The sequence below is a fragment of the Cavia porcellus genome, unplaced genomic scaffold, assembly GCF_034190915.1.
Source record: "Cavia porcellus strain 051 isolate PalLab524CR breed Dunkin Hartley unplaced genomic scaffold, mCavPor4.1 scaffold_4, whole genome shotgun sequence".
NCBI lineage: Eukaryota > Metazoa > Chordata > Mammalia > Rodentia > Caviidae > Cavia > Cavia porcellus.
The window spans coordinates 61,047,421-61,061,812 of NW_026947487.1; the positions used below are offsets into that span (position 1 = coordinate 61,047,421).

Below are 14,392 nucleotides of genomic sequence, written 5' to 3' on the forward strand. Positions count from 1 at the left end.
CCAATGTTCTCAGCCTGCATTGTGTTCCAGGTGACTGTACACTCACATACACACACACACACACACACACACACACACACACACACAAACACACCACTAATCTGTGTGTGGCTTTATAGTGTGCTAAAAGATGGATATTTCAAAAATAAAAACATCTGTTCACAATAGTGTTTTATCTAACTGAATCACAGAGCTGTGGAAAGGTCCCTGGAGGTTATATCATTGAGTGGTTTTCAAAGACAACTTCTTGTTTCAAAGGAAGTCTTAAAGCAGAGCTTCTATGTGTAAGAAATCTTGTTAGTGCAAATGTAATTTATCTTTTAAGTTAAAAGTTTTAACATTTACTTTTATAATCAATGAAGACCCAAGCCTTAATGTCCTATTTGCATCCAAGTTATAAAATTTCATTACTTAATACATTTGCCTGTGTGGGAGCTTTTTTTAATCATCTTTTTTAATACTTAAAAGTACTTTTAAATAAAGTCCCTTGGTCTCCTCCATCTTGTGAGAAACAATAATGGATGTCTGAGTTTGTGGCCTTTGTCAAGTTCTTTTGGTGTCTAACTGTTCTAACTCTATAGAAAGGGTCCTTTCTTCCTGTCCAAGGAAATATAGTCTAGGCATGAGGCTTACATCTGCACGACATAAATGAATCACTCATGAATCTTGTTGAAAATGTGGATTCCAATTTCACAGTTCTGGGGTGGAGTCTGAGAATCTTCATTTCCAGCAGATGCTACCAATGCAGCCGGCTCACGAATCACTGAGTAGCCAGTAGAGAGATATCCTGAATATATTCCTGAGACTAGGAGAAGAGAACCACTACTAAAACTTAATTTGAGATTAGGAGCTACTGCATATATAGTGACATATACCAGAAAGTGGTGAGATTATGAGAAATTTAAAATTCCTTGTGCCTGGGGATATAGCTCAGAAGCATAAGCACCTGCCTGGCAAGCGCAAGGTCCTGAGTTCAATCCTCAGTTTAAAAAAAATTCCTTGTGTCTATCTGCATTTTCACATTTATCTATACTGAACATGTTCAGCTCAAGCAACAAATAAGTTCAAAATGAAACAAGTAAAACAAGAGAAACCTAAAACACATACAAAGTTTTAAGATAAAACTTCTTAAAAGACAATGATAGAAGATCAGATGTTCTTCCCCACAAGCAGTGGCATTTGAAAGCAATCAGTAAGTCCTCTTTCTGTGGTCCTGTAGAGATGGAGTAGGTGAGGCCTACCTAGAGACCATGGGGCATGTCCACACTTCCCAGCTGGTTTGGGCAGAGCCAAGACTATGACATTATAGATCTGCACAACAAAATCTGCACAACACGACACAAGCCAGAGCTACAGTGTGATAAGAGTTTGTCAAGTACACAGCCACTTGCTTTAGGGAATTTGATCTTGGGCCTCATCAAAAAGCAATGGTGGAATGTGACCTGAGGCCTGCAAGCCCATTTCTAAACCACAGACTGCCCAGCACTCCCAGAAAGACTCAGCCATATCCAGGAGGCCATGTATTCTGGTTGTTTCTGCTTTACAGAATGAAGCCCACATTCCACTGCCCAGCATTCAAGGCCTCAGCCACCCATCCTCTGCTGTTCCTTCTAGTCACACTCTCCACTCATCCAGCCTCTCCTACTTGGTGTGCAAGCAGGTATGATCCTGATGGCTCCATCCACCTTTCCCAGTCTTTCCCACCTTATAGGGTATGTAGCTTCCCTGCAGCCGCACCCACTGTCCCCATCCTTTTCTCCCTCTGCTGCTCCTCTTCCATCTCTTCTACTGCCATCTTGTCCTCTCCTGACTGTTTGTCCTAGAAACCCCTTGAAGCTTCATCTCCTTTGATCACTCTGCCACCTTCTCCTTGATGGTCTTAATTTCCCCAGAAGCCACAAAGATATCTCTATGCCAGAGTGTTTTCAGACCCTGCCTCTCCTCTGAGCCCTAGCACCATGCATTCTGCTCCCTCCTTAGCATCTCCTCTTGTACATCAGCAACCTCCCCTAAATTCTTTCTCCTAAATAGCTTCAGATGGCCCCATTGCACCATCCACAGCACCATGCTGCTCCAAGGCACCCTTTACTCCTCTGAAAACCATACAGGTTCCCAGCTTGTGAACCCTCTGGCCTTTCCTCCAAATCAGAAGCCACAACTCTCTTCTTAAATTTAAATGCTATCTTCACAGTGACCCAAAAAAATCAAACATCTGTACCACACCTCCTAAGGTTCTGCACAGCTTTACACTAGAGCTGTATTACACACACACACACACACACACACACACACACACACACATACACACACTATCCCCAAGGCTGACTTTCTCCCTGGCCTGAGCATGCCCATCTTTGCATGTATGGAACTCTCAGCCTGTATGGTGGGTATACTAATGCCCTTCACAGCTCAGCTCCCGAGAGAGGCATCTCTAGGGGCCAGCAGCCACCATCTCCTCTAGAGAATTGCTTTGGGACAAATTGTATCACCTCTGCAGAGAGGAGCCCAGGCCAGAACTCACTGACTGGTGAAAACTAAGAAAAGACAGTCCCTCCCCTCAAGGTAGGACCAGTCCCCAGCACATGGTCCCTTCACCACGCCACCGACACAGGACTGGGCTGCCTGCCGTGGCTCCCACCCTGCTCTTCCCTGTCCCTCTCACTCTCCTGCAGGCTCTTCATGCTCACTGCCCCCACTGATCCTCTTCTCTGCTGTGTCACCCACTATGTAAGGCATTCAAACTAATGCTCCCCCTCCTGGTCAAGGGTGGCTACCTCAAGGAAACCTCAGCTGAACCCCTAGGCTGGGTCACAGCCTGCTTCTAAGAGTGCCTTATTGTTTTCCTTCAAAACAATTAGCACAGTCACAATTTAAGAATTACCAGTGTGATTCCCTGTTTGACGTTTGTCTCCCTCACTAAGCTGTGAACTCTGTGAGGGCAGGATTATGCGTGTTGCTCCCACCATCTTTCCAGAACCTAGTGCACCACAATAAATCCTGGATGAAAGCAGGTAGAACAGGAGGAGGGGGGAAGGAAGGGAGGAAGAGAGGTGGGGGAAGGAAGGAGAGAAGGAGGGAGGGAGATCCCTTCTTATTTAATCAAGGGTTTGGGATTTACCCATGTGCTGGCCAGGATCTGAGTCCCAGGGACTTTCTGGGTTGGCAACAGTGAGCACCATGATCAGGACTTGCTGTCCTCTGATAAGAAGCTCTGACACCATGCAGTGGAGGTGGCACTGATTCCCCAAGTGGACAACTGCCAGCTTTTGCTTCTCCTTCGCTTGCTCAGATGTAAGCAGCTGGGACTGCTGGTCTGTGACCCTGAGAAGCCAGGGAAGCTGCCCTGTCAACAACTTGTCACAGCAAATCACCTCAGGCCACTGCATCTCCAAAGAGTTGCAACTGAACCAGTCTCAACCCCTGCCCCTTGGGGGCTTGCCCAGCATGCATGACAGGCTGGCACGAGGAAGGCCAGCCCTGCCTCGGCTGCCAAGCCAGGGCACCTGCTGCAGCTGTGCAGGGCCTGGGCTTGGGAAATGTCATCTCCCTCCCCTCTACCAGGACAGCGGGCAGCACTCGGCTCCATACCCAGGAGGACAGCCCTTCCTTACCCCAATGTGTCCCACTCCTTTGCACTCAACCTTCACTGAGCCAGGCCACTCTTCATGACGCGCTTTTGCTCACCCTTCCACAAGTACACACTCAAAGGAGAACAGAGAACACTGAGATTCAGACAGAATAAGCCAAAGGAAGAAGAGGCAGGCACAGTGGTACAAGCCTGTAATTCCAGCTACCTAGAAGGCTGAGGTAGGTGGATTGCAAATTCAAGCTCAGCCCAGACAACCTAGCCAGACGCTGTCTCAAAACAGAATGAAATGTTAGAAGGGCTAAGAATGTGACTCAGTGATAGAGCATTTGCCTAGTGTGCATGCAGCTCTGGTTTCAGTCTCTAGTACCACACACACACACACACACACACACACACACACACACACACACAAAGAGAGAGAAGTAAGGACCCCGGGAACTCTTGGGAGTTTCTAACTGGCCCCCAGGAAAGGTCTAAAAGAAACAAAGTGGGCAGAGGTGAGAGGCTTAACAGCCCCTGCTATCTGGCTCACATAAGCCTCTTTCATTTGTTGGCTGTAGGGAGATATCTATAAAAGGCCACCAATGGGTCTCCCAGAACCAGGCCATGGGGCTGGCCCCATTTCCTACCCACCACAGAAAGCCACCTGTCCCTGAGGGCCAGGTGGCCAGGACATGAGTGCTCCCCAGCAGAAGCACCAAGGCCCAGCACAGAAAATCACCACATACAGCAGGACAGTGGGGCTGTGAGGGCCTGAGCATGCCATGCCCTGGGCCTGGCAGTGTCTCTTCAGCGAGGCCAGCTGCAGAGGGACCACTGGTGAGAGACTGGCAAAGATTTCCTGGGGATGCCACACCCCCCAGTGGCCAGCATTCCACGGTACCTCTCCTCCTCCAAAGGCCCTTCCTAGAGGCCACCAAGAAGGTCATCTCCTGTTCCTGCCAGGAAGGATATTAGGAGGACCAACAGGGAGGACCCATCATCACGATATTGTGATGGTTATTCATCCATTCAACTCACAAATATTTTTGGAGGACCTGTGCTGAGCCTAACTCTGTGCTAGGGCTGGAGACACATCCCTGAGGGAGATGGGGCCAGGCCCTGTCCTTGAGGTGCTGAGAGTCTGTGGGGGAAGGATGAGCAACACACACTCAGAGGTGATATGATGTCAGCAACTCTGAATGCCATGGAGAAGACCCTAGCAACATGGGATGAGAAGGCAGGAAACCAGTGCTGAGGTGATCACAGTGTAGCCCCAGGAGATGTGAGAGAAGGAGCTGTGAGAAGAGTATTTCAGAAAAGCGAAGACCCAAGTCCCAGGGCTGCCTGGTGTGCCCAAAGCAAAAGAGGGGACCAGATGGGCTGGGCAACAGCCACAGTGGGTAGCGAGGTAACAGGGGTCAAATCCCATCCTAAAAGCTAAAGTTTAGATTTGGCTTTGACTCTAAGTGAGTTTCAGAGGCATGGGACACCTTCAAGCAGGGAAGCGATATTATCTGAATTATGTTTTTTTTTAATCATAAATATTTAGGAATTAGTATTAGTAGTGATAATTATTGAACATTTACTACACATCAGGCATTATGACCTCATTGTCTTCTTTCATCGACAGAACATCCTATTGCCACAGCAGACTTAATTCCCTCACCCTTATCTGGAGGAAGACACAGAGGTTTGGAGTAGGAGAGCCCTCAGAGGCCAGGTCCACGGCTACAGGGCTGGTAAGAGTGAAGCTGGAACTTGAGCCAGCTTTGTCCCTCTCCAGATCTGTGGGGCTTCCCTGGCCTGGGTCTCAACCCTAGGTCCCACCAACCATCTAAGAAACAAATGTTATTCAGTCCTGTCACAGCCATAGTGCCTTCAAAACCCCCAGCAGAGGGAACCTGCAGTCAATTCCAGCTAGATGGCCTTGAAAGGTCACCACTCTTATGTATCCAGTCCACTGTCTGCAAGGACATGTGTGTGGTCTTCCTGGAGTTGCACCAAGGACACTGAGCACAGGATCCAGGCTGGAGGCAGGTATTCAATAAAGGAACACCAGTCATTCATTCCCAAAACCCAAAACCTGAGGGTTGTGTGTCAGGGATCTGATGAAATATGTGTCAGGCCACGTCACTCAAGGAAGAGAAAGCAATCCTGTCTCCACAATGGAGCCCAGCATCAAGCAGGTTGCAAGAGAAGACAAAGGCCCTCAGACGAGGGCAGGTGCAGGGCAGGAGGAACCAAAGTATAGAGCTTGGTGCTTCTGCTGGGGGGCACCATCCTCCCCCCAGGATCATCCTTCTCCTCTTCAGTCAGTGAGTTTTCAGGACCACAGGAGCTCTGGATCCTGTTGCAGGCAATGTACTGCTGCAGAGAAGTCCCTCTTCAATCCCAGGTCAGAATCACCTCCCTATCCAGGCATCAAAAACCTGAAGTTCTGCTGCTGGAGAATGATTCCACCCAAGTGGAGCAGTCATCTCTTCCTTCCTGGATCGCTTTGTCTAGGTAACTCTATGGAGCACAACCCAAATAAATAAATAAATAGCAATCAAAAAATGAATAGCAATCAAAAAGTAACAATCAAAAAAGGTATATTCAGGTATATTCTGATCTTTTTCAATCCATGAATATGTATCCTCTTCTGGACTTTGTTTTAATTTAACTATATTCCATGCAGGAAGAGAGTTGATTTGGTTCTTTCCATAGTAGTGTGGCACAGGGGTTAGAAGGTGATATTGGGAGGTAGGAAAACATTCAAATCCCAGGAAGATGAGCTATGTGACTTTGCACCTGATTTCCCCACGTGTGGGGAAGGGATAACAGTGTTCCTCCCTCTAAGACAGACTCAGGATGGAGAGAATAATGTGTGTAATGCTTTGGCAGAGTACTTTTTTAACCATGGCTGGTATTATGTCACTTAGTCCTTACTGAGACCCACAGCCAACGCAGTTTCCCAGTTGGGCATGATGTTAGTTTAAGCTATGTACTATTATGCAACAAGTTACCCCAAGCCTTAATGTCTTTAGTAAATGCACATTCATCACTCCCAGTTGCTGTGAGTCAGGAGCCTGTGTACTTCTGAGCTAGGTCTTCTGCTTCTGGGCCCCTCAAGAGGTTATGGTGAGGATGTCGTCCAGGGCTGTGGTCTCATCTGCACACGCCACTTGCTTTCCACCTCAGGTGATGGTCCTCCAGGGTTGACAATAGGGCTGAGAGCCTCGAGGATGGCTGGAGGTTAGCTGGAGGCCAGCCTGGGGTTTATGCCACATGGCCTCTCTAACATGGCAACTTCCCTCATCAAAAGGTGCAAACCAGAAGGCAGTGGAGAGAGCTGGCCAGCAAGATCCAAGTCATGATCTTACGTAACCTCATCACGGAAATGACAGCCATGACCTTATTAACCTAATCACCTCTGCTGCATCCTATTATTAGAAACAAATTGCACTCAATAAGGAGGAGCGTGGATGACAGGAAACAGGACTCTGAGGTCACTGTAGAGTGCAATTTCAACTAACATTTTCTGGTACCTTCTGTGGTAGGCATAGGACTAGGGCTAGAAATTCCAGAAGGCATAAATTGGGGTCCCTATCTTCTGGGCACTTTTTCTGAGACACGTTTCCTTCTTCTTACTCTTTGCACCGCTGTGAACACTCTGTGACCTATTAGGCTTGCTCTCAAGGCAGGAAGTTACTAAGTCCATAGTGTAAATGAGGTAACAAGATCATTTTCCTCTGTCACAGGGTGGCAGGGCAGGTGTGTGGGGGGGGGAGAAATAGCTCTGAGGGACATGTGAAGAGTAGTGCTCACTGTGCTGGGTGTTGTAGGCACCAAGCAGAATGGGACCAGATCCTGTCCTTGGGCAGCATGCAGAGTGATAAGGGCAGATGGGCATATGCACAAAGTCCAGCCTGGAGTGAATATGCTACAGCACAAGCCTGACCACAGAGGGGGTGGGCATGCCAGTTCCCAAAGCAAAATGAGGTACAGTTGAGAGTTGAAAAAGAGGACCTTATGGCTTGATTTCAGAGCAGCAGAGGTTCACTTATCCAATGTATCTACTCTTTCCCTGACCTCTACCTCAGATGCCAAAGAAGCTTATTACAAGGAAGTAATAGATACAAACTTAGCTTCTGTAAAAAAAACACTGCTCTTACAAGGGGAGCTCTTCTTCCCTGGCTAACCACAGGGACCTTATAGGAACTGCCATCCATAGCCCCTACTCCTCCCAGCCACAGGGCTGGACTTGGTACCCAAGCTGACCGCCCCCTATGAAACATGTGTTCCAAGTGAGCCAATCATGTTCCTTCCCTGAGGTTTTTCTAAGCTGAAAAGGAAGAGAATTTTTCCCTGAGTGGTCAGGACAGTATAAAATTTCTGAAGCAGCTAGTAGCTATTTTTCTAGTCACATGGGGGAGGCGTTGTTGGTCTGCTTTTCATTACTGTGACAAAATACTTGAGACAATAAATTTATAAGGAAGAATGGTTTGTTTTGGCTCGCAGTTTAGAGGTTTAAATCCATGGTCACTCAGCCCCATCACCTTGGGCCTCTGGTGAGGTATGACACCATGATGGGAGTGCATGGTAGAGGAAAACCATTTACCTCATGACAACCAGGAAGCTACAAGAGAGAGAAAGAGGTCTGTATCCCTATTCTCACTTTAAGGGAAAGCCCATAACAACCTAACTTTCTTCCACTAGGCGAAACCTTCTGAAGTATCTGTCACCTCCCAAAAGGCCATCAGCTGGGCACATGTCCCAGAGGGACACTGAAGATTCAAACTACCACAAAAATATAGACAGAGATGAAAGGGAGAGAGAATAGCATCAAATTCTTTGTTCTCATCTTCCCTCAGGCAAGCTTTATTCCTGCCCTTTCTTGACATGTAAATGAATAAATCTCTTCTTGTTAACTTGCAAAAATTCAAATTGAGTTTCTATCATTTGCCAACAATAGGATCCTAAATTGTAAGCCATCACTGAGTTCAATATAAAGCTACAAATCTTCCTGTTCTTATTAAACTATAAATGACTGGTATTAGATCTTTTTGTAAGAGAAGGTTATAATTATGAGCTTATTTGAAAATACACTGGGCACTACAGAGCTAAAAGTACAGATATTCAAAAGAGCTTTACCATGTTCATATGTTGAAAGGACTTCTGATTGCAACCCAGAAAATCTGGATTTGAATCCTTAACACTAACTAGCAATCTATTTCACATCTCTGGAAATGCATTTCCCCTTATATAAAAAGGGAATAAGAATATTACTGACTTCCCTATTTTACAAGCTTTGTTATACTGAAAAATCTTGACATCCTTTTGTTTCCCATAAATGACATCCCTGGATATGCTACAATGAGCACATCTTAATACAGTAGTTGTGGTTCAATACCAATGAACAGAAACGTGAATAACTCATTACTCCACATGGTCTCCAAATCTTAAGAATGAATGAGGACTTAACAGAAGGTTGCAATAGTGGACATCAATCTATATGGTAACAGAGTCAGCCTGAATGCTCACCTGATGTAAATTCGAGAGTGACATTTTTATCTCTTTCTCTGTTGTTAATTTTAACTAACCTAATTTCTTAATTTTATCTTTTTCTTCCTTTTTGAAAAGCTCATGCACATTAAATTTGTTTCAAACAATAGAGAGCCATAGAACTAAAATAATTCATTTCTCCTCCAGCTCTAGTCCCCCAAGGTGACCACAGTTAAGCAGTTCTCCTGTGTCCATTCACAACCTTGTCACACAGAGGTCCACACTTACTTTCACGAATAGATCTTACTAAACAACGAAACACTGCTTGGCATACATCCTTGTTGCTTTTAACTAAGATCTTGGTGGCCTTATCATTACATAAGGTTTCTGTAGGTTTTGTTTGTTGGTTTTGCAGTGGTGGGCGGAGTAAGGGGTGGACTTGAACTCAGGGTCTTTGCACTGAACTATATCTCAAACCCTTTTTTGTATTTTTTTTTTTTTAATTTGGCACAGGGTCTCACTCAGTTGCTAAGTTGCCCAGGCTAAGCTTGAACTTTCTTCCCTCCTGCTTCGGCCTCCAAGAGTGCTGAAATTACAGGTGTGCATCATCATGCCCGGCTTGTTTTTTAATTTAGTGTCCTTCAAGCTAGTTATGCTAAATCTGGCATCCAGTAAGGGCTCAATATTGTTAAGGAGAAGACAGACAAACAAGGGAAGGTAGAAAGAAGGGAGAAATCAGTGAAGGAGGAAGGGTAGAAAAAGGAAAAGTCAAGAAAAATAGAAAAGAGAGGGCAAAAGGAAAACACAGAGGGAAGAAAAAGAAGAAGAAAGAGAACGAGGAAGGAAGAGGAAGCAAGGAAGCAAAGGGAAAAACAAGAGGAAAGAGGGAAGGTGCAAAAAGGATTCAGAGCGATAGGCCCCGCCCCTAGACCCGGCCCCTTCCTCGGCTCGCAGCCTGTAACGCCACCTCCAGCCACCAGGGGCCACCACGCGCAGACGCCGTGACCTGGAGCGCGCCGCAGCCCCTCTCTCCCGCCCATGCGCCAGCCGCTCGCCGTTCATCGCTTGCCTTCGCCGCTGCCGCCGCTGCCGGGCTACGGCAGCGTCTAGGGCGCGTGTTCTCCTAAGGAGCCTCGCGCCGCGGGGCGCGCGCCGTACCCCTGCCTCGCGGCGCTGGGTCTCGCGGGCCCCGCTCCCGCCCTCCTCTCGCCTGGCCCGGACCGGAAGCGGCGCCGCACGGCCTGGGCCTGGCGCGGGGGGCGGGCACCGGGGCCCGGTCGGATATGGGCAAGAAGCACAAGAAGCATAAGTCGGACAGACACCTGTACGAGGGTGAGGAGCGCGCGGTAGAGCTGCGCGGCGTCAGGTCTCGAAGTGAGCCTCACCCTACCCGGGCCGTCCCCTCCCGCCGCAGGTCGTGACCGGAGCAGGAGAGCGGCCCGCCCGACGCCGCTCAGAGCCCTGGCGGGCGGCGTTCGAACCCGGGTCCCCAGCCGCGGCGGGTGTCCTCAGTGGGGTCTTGAGCCCGCCCCGGGCGGCCAGGCGTCTGTCACTCAACACGTGCCCGCGGCCGACGGTCCCTGGCTTGTCGGCAGTGCCCGGCGGAACCCTCTTGTAACCCGGGCGCCCCCTTTTTTGTTCCAGACTATGTGGAGAAGCCTTTGAAGTTGGTCCTGAAAGTGGGAGGGAACGAGGTCACCGAGTTATCCACGGGTAGCTCTGGACACGACTCGAGTCTCTTCGAAGACAAAAACGATCATGATAAACACAAAGACAGAAAGCGGAAAAAGAGGAAGAAAGGAGAGAAGCAGGTGCCTGGGGAGGAAAAAGGGAGAAAACGGAGACGAGTCAAGGTAAAGGTGGTTGCGTGGCTTAGTCATTTGCTGCTAAGCTACTTTTATCTTTGTGTCCAGTGTGACACGAAAAAACAGCAAAAATCTGGCTTGTTTTAAGCAGTAACAGGACAGTAGAAACACGAATTCACCTGTGAGTTTTAGTAAGTCTTTACCTCATTTTACTGTTAGGCAGTTGTGATTACACTTCAGGCTTAAGCAGCTAAATCCTGGTTTTCAGGAACTCTTCCAAAGAATACTTCTAACTATCCACAAAGAGTGATAAGTCACGCTCAGTGTTCAAGGTTTGTCAGAAGTAGTCATTTCAAAATAGTACATTCAAATGTTTCCCTGAAATAAGCATAATGCCAAATGTATATTGAATATCTCATCTTTTAAAACAAAGTTTGAGTCTGTTAAAGGGAAAATGTGATTAGAGACTGCAGTAACACCAGGAATAAAAATTAAGAATTTTCTTAACCATTTGCATTTGATAGAAAAGAGCAGGTAGCCAGCTAATTTGCAAGCTAAACAAAATAGTAATTCAGTTGCTTCCAAAGGTGATTACATACGTAATCTGAAATTATCTTAGAAATCTGTACCTCCCAAATTTAATCTGTCACTAAGTGACTTACTGAGGCCAATTACTGCATCTTGAAGGTAAATCTTTCCATAGGTTAGTTTTATAAGTTTTCTTTTGTTAAATTACATAGCTATTCTCCTCTGTATCTTACTTTCTGTCCCAGTTTTTATTGCCTTTGGCTAAACTGTGACAACATAAATACCCCTTTCCTTTCCTAAATTATTAAAGTATGTGCATTTTCTTATACTTCAAATGATAAAGAAGCACACATAACTTTTTTAAAACTTTTCTTCACCCTAATTCTTAATATAGTCTCCTTTTTTTTAAAATTGTTATTAGTAATGAGTAAATCAAGAGTACAATCTCCTACCACGTTATGGAGTTTTATTTCCTAAACTTTTTAGTTCTGTGGATATTTGTCTCCATCTTTAAATGTAGGTTTATAGTATTGTTTAATGATTTATTGACTTATATAGTATTTTGTGCTGACAGCGTTACAGAAGAATTTAAGTTAGCATTCTTCTCTCAACACCCCCACTTTCCCCTACACCTTCCTCCCAGTATAGACGCATCATACATAATTGTTAAATCAATGTTTAGTGATTATTTTATTGTTCATTGGTGACAAGTACAATACACAAATACAAGTCTGATCTTGACTAACTAGTTAATTGCTTTTATTTGGTTTATTGCTTACTTATTCTTCCCAAACTGCCGTGTTTGGAAAACTCATCCGACTTGTTTTTAGATGGCTTCCTGTTTGTTTGTTCGTTCTGAGACATCATTATGTGGCCTCTGTCTCTTGCTCTGGACCTTCTGGGACTCCTTTTGCTTACCTCCTGATCCCATATCTTCTTCATTTACTCTCTTATTCTCATAGTATTGGCTTCCTAAGAAACTTGCTAAGAAAGCATGCATAAGTAGGTTTTTATAAATTCTTACCTGTTTCAAAGTCTTCATTCTATCTTATCTAGATTCATTACATAGACTAGTGGTGAGAGTCAGTATGGAATTTTAGATTACAGGTTATACTTCAAAATTTTGAAGGCCTTACTCTGTGGTCTTCTGTCTTCCCAGCTTGCCTTTTTTTTTTTTTGGCCATGATTCTGCTTTATTGGCTTTTTATCATAAAGAGAATAGACCAAACAAAATAAAACAGAATAAAGCCAATCAAAACAAAACAGTGAAAGTGATACAGAACTTCAAAACAAGATAATAAGAAATCACAATAGTTAGCATAATAAAGCTTTAAATAACTGTCTATGCCATCAGATACAATAAAATCAAACAAAACAATGAAAATGTTATAGGACTTTAAAACAAGATAATAGGGAATTAACAATGGCTACCTGTTTCAGAAGAAAATGCCCATAGTTGTTTTATTGCATGTTGTTATCCTCTAAATAGATGTTTAAACTACTGGCTTTTGGCCTGCAATGTCAGTCAAACAATACAGGCATTAAATTGTTTTTTTCACTTCAGTAGCTATCATCTCAATCTGTGTTTTTCTGAATCAGCAGATTGCGTGGGGTGGCGTGGGGCTCTGCACTTCTTATATCCAGCCCACATAGCAGCTGGCTCACAAGAAGGTTTGGCCAGTTCCCCCAGTTTGCTATTTAAAAAGTTTCTCTCCGTACTGGGGATTGAACCCAAGACACATACACTGATCTATATCCTAGGCCCTTTATTTTATTTTTTGAGAGAGGGTCTCCCTAAATTAAATTGCCCAGGCTGTGCTCAAACTTGTGATCTTTTTGCCTAGCGTGCTGGAACTATAGGCATGTGCCACCACTTCTGGCTTTTCTTAGAAATTTTAGGATCTTTCCCTTTTGTTTTGGGTGCTGTACCTGACAGTTGATACTGGTTCCTTCAATTTTGAAGTGTTTGCTAGAAATATTTCTGTAATATGTATTTCTGTTTTCTCTTTTCTGGAACTCCTGCCATTTAGATGTCAGACTCTGGGCTGATTCTCTAGTTTTCTTACATTTTCTTTCCTGTATTTCCTCCAAATTCTTCAGCTTATTTGCTTGCTCTTTTAGGTCAAAAGTATCTGATAGTTGTCTTTAAACATGCAGCATTAAAGAGCTGATTAACTGCCTTGTGCTATACCTTACAGATATTTTCTTTGGGTGTCTTGAGTTTTTCTAGAGAAAATTCCTCTCTTCATAGGAGACTTTTACCTTGGCACCGCTATTTCTGGAGTCAATCAAGGAAAATGTTCTGAAGATGTTACCGTTTAATTCCATGCTTTCAGGCCTACTTGTCACCCCACTTTTGACATCTCAAAATCTGGCAATTCTGTTCCTCTTGTGTCCAAGTTCTGAGTTAGTCCAGGGTGCTAGGATTTTCCATAGGCTTCCCCCTCATGGAGTGTAGGCAATTTCTTGCTCTCTTCCGCATGCTCCATCTGCCTTCCATTTCCCAAGTGTGGACATCTTTTATTCACTGTTCCCTCTTCTGTCCTCTTTTTGCAATACTATAATTAAACCTAGGACCTTATACTGAACTACATCTCCAGCCTTTTTTATTTTTTGAGACAGCATCTTGCTAAATCATAAAATTGCCTGGCATGGACTTGAACTTGTGATCCTCTTGCCTCTGCCTCCCAGACTGCTGGGAGTCACAGGCCTGCACCTCCACTCTTTACTTTTTTGCCATCATATTGTTTAACTAGAATTAATCACTTTTACCCACTTTTGTTTTTAATTCTGGGGCAGCTACTTCCATACATAACACCATTGATAGATGTACCATACTTAGCACTACTTTTTCTTCTATATAGTTCTATACTGTGCCTACTATACACTTTCGTATGTTTTTATGAGTATGTCTTCCAGACAGATTCCTAAATGTCTTTTGTGTTCCAGCCACTCTGCACTTTCTTAATGTGTCTGTAATTATTAGCCACCTTCATACTTTGAT

At 45.0% G+C, this 14,392-nt stretch overlaps 1 protein-coding gene across 4 annotated transcripts in view; it reads left to right on the top strand.

Moving 5' to 3' along the window:
• The first annotated feature begins 10,100 nt into the window (after positions 1-10,100).
• Brd7 (bromodomain containing 7) overlaps positions 10,101-14,392 on the top strand; it is a 40,808-nt gene continuing 36,516 nt past the window's right edge. The window contains exons 1-2 of one of the 4 annotated variants that reach the window (XM_063247146.1): positions 10,101-10,429; positions 10,700-10,908. In XM_063247146.1, coding sequence (XP_063103216.1) covers positions 10,339-10,429; positions 10,700-10,908 — 300 coding nt within the window. In that variant the 5' untranslated portion in view covers positions 10,101-10,338. The remainder of the gene's footprint in view (positions 10,430-10,699; positions 10,909-14,392) is intronic. The other 3 variants (XM_063247147.1, XM_063247148.1, XM_063247149.1) reach the window with 3 other exon arrangements.